Raw genomic sequence first — 15,728 nt, 5'->3', positions numbered from 1 at the left:
GAATGAGTGCAGTGAAAAACCCTGCTGAAGATGCAGTGTGGTGCTAGTGGGGGAATAGCTGATGCTGTTACAGGTGCTTGATAGTAATGTGACTGAATTGGCACTACAGCTTGTACTAGTACTACTAGGAGTAGGAAAAGCCCTGGTGGATGCTATCCTGGTGAAAGGCTGTGGGAGGCTGCAGCTGGGAAGGAAGGGGGAAGGTGGTGTGTTGTCAGCAGGTACAGTTTTAGCTGCTTTTATCTCAACTACTGTGCTGCAGTATCCCCTCACTGTGAACTGAGAATGTTGGTGCTTCCCAAATTGCCATGGGATGAAGGTGAGGGTCCCACCTCCAGTGGCAGCAACAGATTTTGTCTTATGTATGGTACCCAGCTGCCATTAGCCCTTGTCTAGGATGTGAGCAACTAAGTGGCATGGGATGTGGATGTGGAAAAGGAGGCCAGGAATGCTGTTGGGCTGTCTGGGATGGCCAGGGTTGCATGTGAGGGATAACGTGAACAGGCTGGAGTGACTGCAGGGCCTGCTGGGGAGCCAGTAGGGTGTGTTGAGGTGTACATCTGATGGCACAGTGGGAGGCTGTGGGGGCAGGGGGAGGAGGAGGAGCAGCTGCTGCTGCTTGGTAGCTGGCTTATAAATGCCCTCTGACTCAGATTTTGGGTAACACAGCTGAGCATCTTGTGGTTTCATCAGCCCCCAGATCCTTGCATTAAACTGGAATTCTCAGACTATGAACCTGCTGGGTTTCCTTAGGCTGTTGGCACAGGCTTAAACCAAGGTGAGAATCCGGTGTCTCCAGTACTGTAGGCTTGTGAACACCCTGCAGGGGAGAGGATCGCAGGGAAAGGGGGGCACTGGGCAGGCAGGAAGTAAACAGGCCATGAAAAATTCCTGATAGGAAACATGTTCTGCTCTCCAGCCCATTCTCTTCCTCCTGTACTGGTGTGATGTACTTGCCCAGGCTGGAGCAGGATAATGGGCTTCTCTCTGGGTAGCTGGGGGTTGAAGGTTATCCTTGTTGCTTGGTGGTAAACAATGCAGAGTCAGTGAGGCACAGTGGCCAAGTTGAACCAAATAGATTATGCTAGCAGAATTGTGAAGCTTTGCATTGGGCTCTGAATTGGAGCCAGCAGCTGGAGCCTGTCCAGAACTAAAGTGTTTTTAGGTTTTGTGGGTGGAGGGAGGCGGGGACAGGAGTGCTGGGTAGCACTAAAACTAACTGTCTGCTCTGTCTCTGCTGCTGCTGCTGCTGCTTTAGTCGTTGCTGGGGGGATTGCTGCCTTGGCTGCCGTGCTGTATTGTGGAGCCCTGCTTTTGTGCTGCCTGCTCCCTCGATTCTTTGGAGCTGCACCTCTCCTACTGCCTGCCCTCATCTTTTGGGGAAATCTTAGCTTTTCTTCTTACCTTTTATTTTGTAAGAGCTGATGCAGTTCTCTTGCATGGCTGAGTGACGTCACTGTCAGCACAGTAAGCATCAGCAGCCTGGTCACATGCTGACCCAGTCAGTAATGCAGACGGGATAGGAAGGTGGAGGGGCTTAGGGGGTGGGGGGCTGGTTTCTGGACATATGGTAGCCCTCCCTTTTGGGGTGCAACGGCCAGTTGCAGGAGCTGTGGCTTCAGAGCAGCAAGAGACCCGACTCAGGGCTTAACGCTTTGGAAAAACTCCTGCTTTAGAAAGAAAAAAAGCAGCCCTGAACTCTCAAGCTTCTGTTTGTTCTCAATCTGAGCAGACTTCCAGGACTCTGAAGAAGCAGTGGCAAGCAGGATGCTTTTCCCCACGTCCACGCAAGAGTCTTCCCGTGGCCTCCCAGACACCAATGATCTGTGCCTTGGCCTGCAGTCCCTCAACCTGACAGGGTGGGACAGACCCTGGAGCACCCAGGACTCTGACGCTGCAGCACAAACCAGCACACAGTCGGGTGAGTCTGACACTTGCAGCAACAGTTGTTGTATTCATTTCTATTTTTCTGGCTGGTTTAAAGCTAATGTGGAGCTATTTGCTTGTGTAACAGGGTGCTGGCAGTTACTGATGGGGGCTCTGTGACCTGTAATGCTTGTGTAATGTGGTGGTTTGAGTTGGGGAGGCTGTGGCTGCAGGTGCCACAGCCCCCTATGCTCTGCTGTCAGTTCACTGCAGACAAGAAGTGCCGGGGTTTGTTTTGCTTGATGCTGCAAGGCTGGTGGAGGGATAGCCTCTCTGAAAGATGAGAAATCCTCTCCCTGTTTGGAGGGAGTGGGTGGGGGGTGTGGTGTCTGAAGGCTAAACTTTGCAACGTCAGCCTCTGCAAATACCTGGTGGCAGGTAGCTCTGCAGCAGGGTTTCCCTCATCCCGCTCCATCCTGCTCGCTCCTGTGCTTCAGCCGCACTCCCACTGGAACTTGGTCCGTGGGGTGTGGTAGGCGCAGCCGGCACTGGGTGAACAACTTCAGGCACTAGCTCACAGCCTGGTGGGAGACTTGGAGGAATCCTTCTCCACTCCTACGTTCAACCAGAAATAGCGGCCTGTGCCTGGCAGTGGGCTGGAGGAGATGCAGTGGAATGGCTTCTGCCTTTAACTCTTTTGGTCCAGTGCAAACCTACATGATGGGCAGGGTCTGGGCTTGCAGCCATGCACTGCTGGCTTTGCCCTTCCTTCTACATCCTTTTCAGGCTGGTTTTGCAGCTGGCATTGTATCGGGAGGTTTTGGGGTACTGGGTGGTTCCCTTTCAGTGGTTCAGGGTACAGTTAACTCTTCCAGAGGCAGCAGCCCTCTCTAATACCACAGGAGGGGAAAGGGGTGATGCATCTAGCATCTCCTCAGGATGCTGACAGAGCAGGGGGATAAAACAGAAGGAAGAGTTCATTTCCCAGCCTTTGAGGACTAAAAAACAGTTTCACAAGCAGTGCTGTGTTTGTTCAAGTATCAGTCTGTGGAAAGATCTAGTGCTTTGGCAGAGTTTGTACAAGTTCAGCCTGGTTGCTACAGAAACTCATCCTTTTATAGCAGCATGCTGCTGCTTTGTTAAAAGGGTAGTGCATCTCTGCTCAGGCTTGGGTGACACAGGAGGCCCCAGGCATAAAGTTGGTGCTGACAGGAATGTAGATGGCTTCTGGGGTGGCATGGGCAGTGCCATTGCCCATGTAGATGTTGGGGGGGCAAGGGAGAGCTGTTGACCACCTCTGATGTACAGAGGATGCTGCCCTTGAATAGAGAGAGCTTCTTGGACACAGCCCTGAATGTTGCTGCATGGGCTGTAAAACAAAGACATCAGTTCTGCGATAGTGGAGTTTGGATCAGCTTCATCAGCATGGCCCACTTGAGTTCCTGCAGCTGACTTCCACTAGACTCAGCACCCCGGCCTGTGTGTGGGCCCCAGCACTGGTACTTAGGGTACTACTGGCTTGAGTGCTAGTACAGTCAGGCTGCAGTAGCTGTCCTCCAGCACATGGTCCTGTGGGCTTATCCTAATGAGCCAGGTAATACCACATGCTCAACACCTGTCCTTCTTTAGTTGCCAGCCAAAACCTTGGTAGAGTAGGCAGAAATGAAAGTTATTAGTGTGCGGTGGGCTGGCCAGGTGCCTTAGAGCTGTGCACTCTGGTGCACACAGTGGTTAGCAGACTATGGGGCACTGAACCTCTGTTACAGGATCTTTACTGTGAAGAGCACGCTTAAAGCAGCCAACATCCCTGTGGAATGGTGCTGCTGCTGCTGCTCACGACACCTGGCCTCTGCACAACGGTGCTGCAGAACAGGGGCTACTGCACACAGAGGTGACCACTCTGTGCAGGTGTCCCAGCCCAACCTGACCTGCTGCCTCTGTCTTCTCCCGGTCATGTTCCTGGCAGGCTGCTTTGGTAGAGGCAGGGCTGTGTCTGCAGTGTTCAGGCAGGCAGTGCTCACACAAGCCTGTGGCAGCCTTTGCATGTCATGGCCTGGCTGGTGGGGCCAAGAGGACTATGGTGGGGGTGTCACTATCTGCATGGAGGGACTTCTGGTTTCAGGAGGGAGATGGATTTGGAGCTGATTTGAAGGCGCTCCAGCAGCCTACCTGCTCTTTGAGGGTGTATGTGGTGTTGGGTGCCCCTGCTGACTGCAGTTCCTCATGCTGGAGCTCCTGCTGCTGCAGAGGCCTGTTGTTGAAACGATCTGACCTCGGGCACTGCCCTGTGCTCTGGTGGTCTGCACCCAGTGGGTGTTTGTGACAGTGCATGGTAATGGCGTCTGGAAGATGGCACCCAATACTGTGTGGAGAGGCCTATTTTCTCACTTCTCTTGATATTCCCCTTGGTATGTGAAGGGGGGATGGCTGGGGTGTAGAACCAGCCCAAACGCAGCTGTGCTGCTTCTGCAGAGGAGCCTTTGGCCTTCAGCAGCTCTGCAGAGGGCTGTGCCATGTGGCTGGGGGTGTCGTGGTTCTGACACAGTGCTCTGTCTCAGTCCCACTCTCCTAGCACTCCTAGGAGTGCTTCTTGGTCTGGGCTCCTGTTACTCCCCCGTTTGCAGAGCTGTGGGGATGGCATTTGCTGGCTGGAGAAGTAAAGGGCTGATACCTGTGCAGCACTATGGTGCTGCTTCAGCTGGCCCACACCTGTTTCTGTAGAGCTTCATCTTTCCTCCTTTGCAAGGGCCTTGGAGTGGCAACGAAGAGCCCCTGGGGAGGGGGCTCCTGTAGTTTAGAGATGTCTTCTGAAAGTCTGTGAAATGTCCTTTTGGGGTGGCAGAGAAGTGTTTCTGTGACTGACAGCTGTACAGATAGATGAGCTGGCAGATATTGATGCTGCCAGGTGGCCTGGCAGTGCTGTGGTGGAGACAAGGAGGACATGGAAAGGATATTGCTGTGTCTGGGTGCTCCTGCTTCCCAGTGCTGAGGCCTGAGAGCCTCAGAGCTGGGGTCTCCCTTGGGGTGTCCCAAGAGCAGGTGAGGCTGTGTCAGTGCTGGGCTGTTCCAGGGGCTGGGGAGGGGTGGCACTGCCAGGAAGAGCCGTTGTGCTGCTGGCACCCAAGCGTTTGGAAGGTTCCAGCAGTGACTCAGCTGCGCAGACCCACGGGGAGGTGGCTGGAAGGGTGGAAATGCAAAAAAAAACCAAACAATCAGGCTAAAAATATTGCTGATGTGGTCCCCTGCAGTGCCTGTTCTCCAGTACTGATGAGCTCGGGCCTCTCTGCGCAGTCCCTCCAGCGCGGAGCTGTCTCGGCCTGGGAAGGACCTTTGGCTGCAAACCCTCCTGGTGTCACCTTGTGCTCCTGGGGCTGTGTCACTGTGCAGCTTGGTGCAGTGGGATCAGGTGCCTGCTGCTGGTGGGGCCATGCTGAAGGAGGCCGGAGTGGTTTGTATGCTCTGATCCTGCCCACATCCCCACTTCCCAAAAAGCTCCTTGCACCCAGACAAGGTTATTGGTGCAAGTTTTCCTCCTGGATCCAGAGCTGTAGCACACGGAGGACGTGTCCTTAGCCCTTGAGCATGCCAGATGCGCTGCCAGTCCCTAAGCTAAGTGTCTGGAGGGTGCCTTTCTGAGAGGAGGCATCTGCTGCAGGCTTGAGCTGCCTGCATTTATTGGCTGTAGGATTGAACTGCTGTCTCATAGCAGGAAAGGCATCTCAAACCCACTGCTGCCCCTAGATCTGTCAGGCTGGAAATACTTCAAGTCCCAGAAACCTGCTGTGTGGCCTAGGGAGGGGCTTTTGCAGGAAACTGTCCATGACCACTTCCAGTCCAACCATCCCTGGCTGTATTTCTTGAGGCAGTTTCCCCTTCTTTAAAGTAGCCTCATATAGGCAGATGCATGTGTTAAACCTTCAAGTCATTGCACTGCAGAGGCAAGGAGGGGTTAGAAGCAGTGAGACAGGACTGCCCTTGATGGTATCCTTTACCTTCCCTGCCCTGCTCCTCAAGGAGCACAAGGAAATGGGGTCTTGATCCAGTTTTTGCCTGGAGAACAGGTGACAGCAGGACACAGGCAAATCTGTGTGCAGATTTTGTGTCTCCCTGGCTGGTTTCTAGCTGTGTGCCAGCTGCTTGGTCTGGCTGGTCTGTCCTGCCCTACATTGGGAGGTTGTCCCTATGTGGGACAGCAGACTTTCCCATTGGGGAAATAATCCTAAAAGCAGGCTGTTAACACTGGGTTTGCAATGCCAGCTAGCAAGGGGGTTTTCAAAAGGATCAGCTCTGAAGAGGTCATTGGCCTCTCCAGGCACCCAGCCTGAGCAGCTGAGTGCTTCCTGATTATGTTGGATGGACCACCTTGCTGTGTATGTGTCTGCTTGTTGTGTGACCCTGAAGTTGCTGGTGCAGCAACAGATCTGAGCTTTTCCTTGGATCTGCTCTTGAGACTGCAGCTCCAGCCTCCTCTGTGCTCTCTCTGCTGGCTGCTGCTATCTCATTCTCTGCCCTGCAAGGTTACAGCTCGAGTCACTGTGGTGCTGGGGAAATGGTCCTGCTGACTCTTTCTAGCCCTGGCTCTCCTGTTTCTCAGAGCAACTTGTTTCTGCAATCAGCTTGAGCACACTGATGTGTAGCTGCTGAAAACATACCAGGCTGGAACTGCAGGCAGCGTGTGGGTTTTGCCTGGCAGGTAGCTGAGGCCTCCAAGTGCTCATCACTCTGAAACCTTCAAGGCAAAAGCCCCTCTGAAGGGTAAGAGGGGAGTGTGGCTGTTGTCGTGGCCTCCCAGCCGTTCTTTTCAGTGGCAGCGGGAGGGACTCGAGAGCTGCTACCACAGGGAGAGCTGTGTATGATGGCAGGCGCCTGAGAACCCTCCAGTGAGAGCTGCTGATCAGGCTGGGGGGTTGATGCTGATAAGTACAACACAGTAGTCACTGGTCTTCCTTGAGCCGCTGGCTTCAATGCTGAGTGGCAGGGCTTGAGGAAGACCCTGGAGGGGCAAAGGATTAGTGAGGGAAGTCCTCCGCATCTCTGGGTGTTTGATTTGCTGCTGGGCTAATCCACCATGGAGCTAAGTGCCTGCTCCGTAGAGCTCTGCTTTGTGCCCCTCTGCGTGTCTCATCTCTCTCTGCTCTTTCACCTGCAGTCTCTTGGACAAGTGGCTTCAGTGACTGCTTGCGTGTGCCCTCAGCTCCTGTGTATTCCTGCTTGGCCGCATGAAAATCCTTGTGCTAGAGGGAGGTTTTGGAGGCTTATGCTGGTAGAGGAGAGCTCAGCATCTGGGTAACTCCAGACTGTCCCCTGAGCATCCAGGGATTTTTTTATTCCTTTCTTTCTAGTGAAAGTGGAGCTTCAGGTCCAGGAGTGAGCACCTCATCCTGAATGAGGCTTGGAGCTAAGCCTGAGCCTGCCTGGAAAACTTGGTGCAAGGTTCCTTCATGCTGCTGGCAGTGTGGCAGCAGAGAGGAGACCAGACCACCTCTTGCCAGCCTAAGACCTGGGGAGGGTGTGGGGGCTGTGCATGTTCCTGAATTCCCTGTGTTCTTGGTGTACCTTATTGCCTTGAGGGGAGCACAGGCTTTCCTGAGAGCTGTGTGTATGCCTTGGTCCTGCTGGAGCAGCCAGCTTACTGCTCAGGGCTTGGTGGAGGCACAAATGTGGTGGTGCCTTTTTGGGGGTTGTTATAATAATGCTGTAAGGGAGCAAAGCTGGGAGCTGGCTTGACTTGCATGGTTATTGTCTTGGTGGTTGTACTTTAGGAGTACCTAAAATGGCCTTACTAAAAGCTTGCCCCATGCCCTCTTAGCTCTTGTAGGGCTTTCCTGTGGCTGTGCTTGATGTGGCTGCTGAATGGGCACTTACTTCTTGAGCATGTTTCAGCATGGCCTGCTCATGCTCTGTGTGCTGTGGAGTAGAAAGCAGCCAGCACTGAATAGCTTCAGACTGTGTGCTCCTTACCAGAATCAAATAAGTATCAAATAAGTTGCTCTTAATCTTCCTCTTAAAGCTTCCATTTGAGCAGCTTCTGAACAGATTTATTTTTATTTGGGCTGATGCTGTGAAACAAGCTGCAGTAACTGGCACAGGAACTGAACCAGCATCTCTGCTTGCATCCAGCTCCAGCTGAAGTGGGTCAGGGCAGTCTCTTGTGCTTGCAGGAGCAGGCACCCAAACCCCTCCCCTTAGATTCTGCTGGGAAAGATGTTCTTTTGCAGCCTTTGGAGCACCCTGAGGGGCTGCTGTTGCTGCCTGTGTGCTCTCTGGAGGTAACAGCACATGAGCGTGAGTGCAAGGAAGGCACAGGCTTTTCAAGCTGTTTAGAACTGTTGATGTGATGAGGAAAACACTCCAGCAGTGGCATATCTTCTCTCTTCATAGACATGCAGTTGGTGCTCCACTGCCTGGTGGTGCTGCCATCTGCAAATACACTTGGGGCCCATAGAGCTGCCTGGGAGCTATTGGCTCCAGCTATGGTCTGGAGCATGGGCTGGATCCTGAGTGAGCTGGAACAAGCAGCTCCCTTCTGAGAAGAGCATCAGAGCTGCTCTTGGGTGGCTCTAGCTTAGTCTTTTTTTCCCATTGCGATTGCTATTGGTGGTTTAGCTGTGTGGGAGCTCTGGCCTGGGGTAAGATTGATCCCCAGGGTGGTGCCACTGAAATGGTGAGTGGTATTTTCTTCCAGCCATTGTACCACTACCTGCCTAAGAGCAGAGTGTCTGCTTGCTGTGCATGTGGATTGAAAAGGTGCTGTCTGCTGCAGTAGTAATGTGGTAACCCTCTAGAAGAGGTCCTGAGTGTGCTTTTTGGCTCAGTGCCTTCATGACCAGCAACACAGTGTGTGCAGGTCTGTGTGCTTCCACTCAGAGCCAAGGAGGGACCTGCCTGGACTTCACACAGCAGCTTCTGGAGCTGCTCTCCCAGTGTATGGGGGCTGCCTGCAGCAGAAGGTAGGAGTGATGCTGCTCCTCCCCTTTCCCAGCTCTGGTGAGACAGACCCTGAGTGTCCAACATCCATCTGTTCCTGCTGTAGACTTGACTTTGTCCCTGGTGTCACTGTGGCAGCCAGGCTGTGGAGTTGGTGTTGTGGGATGACCTGTCATTGTGGTGACCTGTTTGTACAGCTGAAATGCCTTTGGCTGACTTGTGTGGGGACTCTTGTAAGAGGATGTCGTAGGCCCTTGGCAGTGTTCTTGACAGGCTGTCTTTAGGGTGATAGAGGAATTCAAGTTGGAAAGGACCTCCTGAAGTTCAACCTCCTACTCAGAGTGCAATGATCCGCTGCCAGAGGGTGTTGTGCTCCTCAGCTAAGAGCTTTCCTGGGAGCACAGGCTGAGGGCAGGGGTGGCAATTCCAGCAGCACCACATCCTCTCTGAGAGGACATTCTGTGTGTCCCTTAAGGGCTGGCAAAAGAGCTGATTCACGGGTGATGTCTGTGCTGCTGCTGCAGGCCTCAAGTCTGCTCTGACACAGCAGCTGCCACCATCTGTGTGACATGGCCCTGGAGAAGGGCCCAACTCCCCTCCTTGCCCCTCTGGCTTGGGCTTTTTCTCTCCAAGAGTGCAGAGGGAAGGTGAAGCAAACCCCTAAAGCTGTCATGCTGTACCTGAGGCATGCAGCTGCGGGAACTGGGAATCTGCTAGCATCACTGGTGGTGCTGGGTGTGCTGCTCTAGCAACAGCAAGTAGCCTTTTGCCAGCTGAAGGCCTGAGAGGCTTTTGTGCCATTTTTCAAAGAAGGTTGCATGCATTTGTGACTAAAGCCTGTCTTTAGCCATCCTGCCTTGCCCAGTGGGGTATGGCCAACAGCCTGCTCCCATTGAACCCCCAAAGAGCATGCTTTACCTCTAAGGGTGGTACCCTGATGGACTGGCACCCACAAACGTGGATGCAGCCAAATGGTGCACATGAGTCACCCTTGTTAACACATACAGTCACACTTGTGGAGCTGCCACCTTGGGCTTGCAGCAGGAAATGGAGAGGAGTTCGGTGCTTAAATATAGAGGTGTGTGTTCCTGAGGCTTGCAAAGCTGAATGTTGTTCAGTATTTGACCTGAATATGTTGGAGTTTAAAACTTCCTGGGACTGATGCAGTTAAAACCTGCTGTGTTTCAGTGTGCTGAGCTCTGCTGTGGCAGTCTGCTTAGTGAATGTAATCACCTGCACGCTTCCAATCCTGCCTCATATTTTAGCTGTCTTGACCGTTGTTATATTTACTGTGTGCTTCTGTTTTCCCTTCCCAGAACACAGTAGTAAATGCCTGCCTCAGGAAGCTGTGAGATTTTTTGCCATCCATGTCTTGCTTGACACAGAAGTACTTGTGCTCTCAATGTTAGTGCAAGAAGCTGTTCCTAGTTCTGGTTCCATTTTTCAGGGCATACTGGGGAAGTGACTTACCATTGTGGTGCCAGAGCCAAGAATAGCCCTCAGGTGTCCTGACTCCAATTCTGTGGTTGAGCTATGGGATCATGCTGCCTTTTTCTATTCCCCTGCCCCCTTCTTAACAAACCAGAAATAGCTGCCTGCATATCCTCAGTTCTTCTCTGCCCCAGATGAAGGATCTGGCAGGGCAGAGGTTTCTCTTGGGTAGTTCAGAAACAGAAAGGGCTGTGCTGGAGTTAATATTTAGATGGTGGCTGCTGCTGGTTTGAGCACATCTGCAGCTCTGGCAGATGGTTCAAGACAATTGAGACTTGTGATGTACAGCTCTGGAGAGGATGTGTGCTTGGAACTTCAGGTGTCTTTACACCAGCACTGACTTGTTTTTTCAAGGGAGTAATGAGTATAATAATTAAATGGGGAGGACTGGAGCTGGGCAGGGCCTCTGGAGGTGTCTGTGCTACTCAGTGAGCTCTGAGGGACCAAGGGCAGGGTCACCTCCACCTCTGGGCCCTGTCCTGGGGCTGCTTCACTTAAGAGGAAGGAATTTTTGTGCCACTTGCCTTGCTGCAGCTTTTCCCTGTTTCTTTGTGCACCTCTGAGAGGCTGCAGCTCCATTTGAGGAGCAAATAGAGTGGGAAATAATGTGCTGAGCAAAGCCCATTCCTGTCCTGTGTGCTGCAGCCCTGTATCTGTGGTGGCAGCTTCTGCTGGGCTTGATTCTTTTGGTGCTCCCAGGGCTCGCTGGCTCCTGCTGGCAGTGAGAGGGCCCATGAAGTGCTGAAACTTCACTTAGAATTAGGCTAGAGCATCACTTGCCCTTTCCCCTGCAGTGAGCAGGAGCTTGGTGCTGCTGTGTGATGGGGGGAAGCTCACTCTGGCAGCTTGTGTCCCTGCTGGAACTACAGGGATGTACATTGAAGCTGGAGGAGGTGGTTAAGGTGCCCATGTGTCTTTCAGAGAGGCAAATGCTTCTCTTGCCATCAAGTTGCTTAGTGTCTGGAGGAGGTGCTGCTTTTTGGCTGACTAAAGCCATTCAGCCTGCTCCCACCCCACCACAGTGAGGCCTAGCTGGTGGCAGAAACTGCAGACAAGCTGTTTCTCTGGAGCTGCAGCAGGCCATTGTTCAGGACACAGCCTTTGCTCTTTGTGGGCTTATTTGACAAATGACAAAAGAAACTGCCCTGTGTTTGGTCTCCAGGGCCTTGGTCACGCTGCTTCCCAACTCTGCTGCCCTGTCCTGAATGTGCCTTTGGCACCACAGCCTCTGGGCCCAGCATGTGTAATGAATGGAGGCAGAAGCATGTGGCACTGAAACCCATCTCTTCTGCCCTGCTTCTCTTACTAAGAGTTTTCCTGTTCATCTGTCCTTGCCTGTACTAGGAGGTGAGGGGAGAAGGGTGAGCTTTCAGTGTAAGCAGTAGCTGATGGATGAAGGGGGGTGTCCTGAAAGTCTGCCATCCATCCTGCACTGAGTCATCTCCTCTCTGGAGATGGAAATGTCTCTGTCAAACCTTGCTGGTGGTGCCAGTCAGCAAAAGTGACCCTCTGAAGCCCTTGGCATTGCAGACGTGCTCTGTAGGCCTGCTGGTCACTCCTCAATAGGCTTTTTTACTCTGGTCCTGCAGCTTTTAAAAGCTGGAACACTTCTTCAGAGGGTGACTTCAGGAAGTGTGTGCATGTGCTCATCCAGCATTCAGTGCCACTGCTGGATGTAGTGAGGAACTGCCTGCATCTTGAGCAGGTAGGGGCCAGACATACCACACACTGTGGCAGTGTAAGAACCTGTGGCCTGGTGTGCTGTCTCTTGTGTCATGCATAGTTACATGCACCTTCAGGCTTATGAGGAGTCTGTAAGGGGTGTCCACTGGTATTCTTTGTTTGGGGAAAGAACTTGAGCAGAAGGCCCTGGACAGCTGTAAGGTGAGAGGTTTTCTTGCACTGGGCAGGGCTGTTTCCAGGTAACTTGGCTAAAACTGTCATGCTAAGGAGTAAAGAGCATCAGTGCTGCTCTGCTGATGTGCTGTTGGCTTGTTCTGTTCAGTGGTGCCCTGCAGGCCCAAACTAAAGCACAAGTACTTGTTCAGAGGACAGCTGAATGGTTGCAGAGCTCTTTCTGTTGACCACAGCTGTCAGGAGTAAATGCAATGGATGCTCCATATGGTGTTTTTCTTAAGGTCTTATTAAAGGCATTAAAGCATCATTTGTCATCAGCAGAATGGGAAGGCGGTTTATTTACCCAGAGCCCTTCCTTGAGCTGTCAGCATCTGTAAGCCCAGCTCCTTAGGGCTCATCTTTACATCCATCTCTTCTAAAATGGTCTTGGTCAATGTTACCAGTAAGGTCTAGTTCTGAAATGGCTGTGAATGGCAGCACAGGCCAGGAAGCTGCATGGTCCTGAGCAGGTGCTGGAAGTCTGAAATTGCAAATTTAAACCAGCACATGAAAGAATAAAAGCTGTTCTGGATCTGGTTGGACATCTTTCTGTTGGGGTGCCTTTTCCAACGTATGTGCTGTGAAATGCATGTGGAGCTAAATTTGTGGTGAACAAGGATGTGGAGCTGTTGGAGAGAGCCCATAGGAGGCCATAGAGATGCTATGAGGGCTGGATCAGCTCTGCTCTGGAGCCAGGCTGAGAGAGCTGGGCTGGGGCAGCCTGGACAAGAGAAGGCTCCTGAAGGAGAGACCTGAGAGCAGCTCCAGTGCCTAAAGGGGCTGCAGGAAACCTGGAGAGGGGCCTGGGACAAGGGCCTGTAGGGACAGGCCAAGGGGAATGGCTTGAACCTGCCAGAACAGGGGAGACTGAGATGAGCTCTTAGGCAGAAGCTCTTCCCTGTGAGGGTGCTGAGGTGCTGGCACAGGGTGCCCAGAGAAGCTGTGGCTGCCCCATCCCTGGCAGTGTTCAAGGCCAGGTTGGACACAGGGCTTGGAACAAGCTGCTCCAGTGGAACGTGTCCCTGCCTGTGGCAGGGGCTGGAACTGGATGGGCTTTTAAGGTCCCTTCAACCCAAACCAGCCTGTGGCTCTATGAACACAGTAGCTCAGTGGCTGGTAACTGGATTTAAAACATAACTTGGGGGCTGTGGGACGGATTTGGCCTGAAGAGTAGGAACAAGCCAGGCTGTGGAGCCTGTGCTGTGGTCCCTGTGTAGCTGTGTACAGCAATGTGAAGCGTCTGGCTTGGGTGCAATGTGTCCAAGATGCTTGCATGTGCTCCCCTTGGTATGTTTAGGCACCCTGGGATAACACAGGAATGAAGGGCACACATTGCAGCAGCACTGTGCTGATAGCTGAGCTTTTCCTAGTAAATGCTAAGGAGGAGGAGTGGTTTGTGGAGCTCTGGGGAGTGACCCGAGTGCCTGCGAGCTGGACCACTGCCACACTGGGATCGAGCCGGCTCCACAGAGCTCTTAAATCTGTCAGCATTTGGCTGACATGCTCCAAGATGGAGCACGCTGGCTCCAAATCCAGGCATTAAAGCTGCAGCAGTGAGGCAAAAGTCAGAGCTGAGTTTCTATTAAAAGCTGCCTCTTCTGCTGTCCCCTGCAAAGGAGCGTTGGCATGTGCCTCGCTTGCAGCTCTGGGTGGAGGCAGGGAAAGTTCCAGAAGCTCTCTGCAACCAGCTACATTCCAGCTGCTGTGGGAGCGCCTGAATGGGAACAGTGGTGACCCTTCCCTTAAAACTTCCTCCCAAGATGTGGAAAGTACTTCGTTTGCACTAAGGGGGTTGGTTTTAGGCTGATGTTTGCTGCTTCCTCTGGGATCTTCAGGGATGCTCTTGACACCAGAATTGCTGATGCATCTTGTGTGTGCACTGGGAGTGGTTTCTTCCCTTGGAGCTGTCTGCTTGGAAGGGGAGACAAGGCCAACTTCCCTGCAAGTGCTGTGGTTTTACTAACCAGCTGTGTTGGCTTGAGGGCTTGTTTTAGGTGGGCAACTTTGAGAGGCTCTTGCACCCCAACCCATGGGGATTCCATGGGTTAAAGCTTAGATGCCTTTGGGCTGGGGAGTGAGAACTGAGACCTGGCTTCTCCTGCAGGTGTTTCCAAGGCTGCCTGCAAAGCTGGGCTTCAGGGCCCTTGCTGAACAAGTGGAGAGGAGGAAACTGACTGTGGGTCATGTGAGTAGCTGTAGGTGCTGAGTGAAGCAAAGTAAGACCCACTGAGGTGATGTGGGGTCTCCGTGAGCTCTCTGACTGAGTGCTTGTGCAGCATCCTTCTTGGGTAGATGAAGTCCATCTGCATTAACAGCAGGATGTGAGGTTAGGAGTGGGTCAGTTGTAGCTGGCAGGTTTTTGCTTGTTGCTGAAACTTGGATGCCCAGACAGCAGATCCCTTCAAAGGCCAGTAACCCTGCTGCTTGAAGGCACTCATACTGGCCTTACTGGTTTTTTAGGTGCAATGAGAGCTGTGCAATACTGGGAGCAAATATGTAATTGGTGGCTGTAGCAAGTCAGTGTGGTGGCAGAGATGAGGGTGGAATCAATGGTGCAAAGCAGATGGATCCTGTAATGCCTTTGGGAGCTCCTAATGAGCCCGAGTCCTTGCTGATGTATCCCCACATCCCAGATGGAGTTCTGGTCCTGCATCTCTGATAACCAGGAGGTGAGGTGCAGGACAGCATTGCCTGGTAGCAATCTGCATGACATTCCCTGCTCCAGGTCTGGCAATGCTGCGTGCATGGGGTCAGCACAGCGTTTTACAAACTCACGGTGCTCAGTGGCTGAGGAGGGTGTCAGTGCTGGGGTGTGTGCTGGCAGCAAGGTTTGGCTGTGGGATCAGCTGCTTTGCTTTGACTCTTGTGCTGTTTAGTGACTAATCAGATTTTTGAGCCCGTTTCACACATTCATCTGTCTCCCTTGAACAATGCACTGGCTGTATTTTTAAACAAATCACGTGGCTTCAGGGAAGTGGCCAAACCAGCATAGAGCAGCTTGCCTGGGCTGGGAGATGCTCTGCCCTGGGCTGGGACTGAGAGAAGGAACAGCCTCCTTGCCAGCTCCAGCTACTGCTGCAGCGTTCCCTCTGCTGCCCACCACTGCTGGTGGGGCTGCTTCTGCCCCAGCTCTGCCCAGGGTAAGTACCACTGCCCAGCAAGTGCTCTATGGCACTGGGCTGGCTGTCGGCACAGGGGTTGCTGCTGCGAGAACTAAGCAGATGCTCAAAGGGCCTGAGGTCTCTTCACAGTGCGGTCAGAGGTGAGTTTGTAGATCTGTGCAGTAGCCAGAATGTATCTGTGCCTGTTGGGAGAACTCACAGGGATAAGGTTCTGTGTCAGCGGGGAGATGCTGTGACTGTTGCTGCTGCTCCTGCAGATTTGCCTCAGATTGAGGTAGATGCTTTAAGTAAAGGATCCACTTCCACATCTGTGTGGTTTCTGATGTGAGGCTGGAGATGCTGGCTCCCCAGCAGCTGTGCTACTTGATAATGTGGCTTGGGATGGGTCTGTCCCAGCACCTGGCTTTGGGTGTGTGCGACAGCTTT

The 15,728-nt window shown here is 52.8% G+C and overlaps 1 protein-coding gene across 12 annotated transcripts in view; it reads left to right on the top strand.

Annotated features, from left to right (window-relative positions):
- The window catches only part of CPEB1 (cytoplasmic polyadenylation element binding protein 1), a 37,235-nt gene that overhangs the window by 12,658 nt on the left and 8,849 nt on the right, over window positions 1-15,728 (top strand). For 8 of the 12 annotated variants that reach the window (XM_031043208.2, XM_005142497.3, XM_005142498.2 and 5 more), the window contains one exon: window positions 1,733-1,921. In XM_031043208.2, the coding sequence (XP_030899068.1) occupies window positions 1,733-1,921 (189 nt within the window). Of the gene's footprint in view, window positions 1-758; window positions 779-1,193; window positions 1,468-1,732; window positions 1,922-15,180; window positions 15,443-15,728 lie in introns of those variants that run through there. The other 4 variants (XM_031043215.2, XM_031043211.2, XM_031043217.2 and 1 more) reach the window with 4 other exon arrangements.

This window comes from Melopsittacus undulatus, chromosome 9, assembly GCF_012275295.1.
Source record: "Melopsittacus undulatus isolate bMelUnd1 chromosome 9, bMelUnd1.mat.Z, whole genome shotgun sequence".
Classification (NCBI taxonomy): domain Eukaryota; kingdom Metazoa; phylum Chordata; class Aves; order Psittaciformes; family Psittaculidae; genus Melopsittacus; species Melopsittacus undulatus.
Note: the sequence above shows the minus strand (reverse complement) of the source record. Positions and strands in the feature narration are given on the sequence as shown.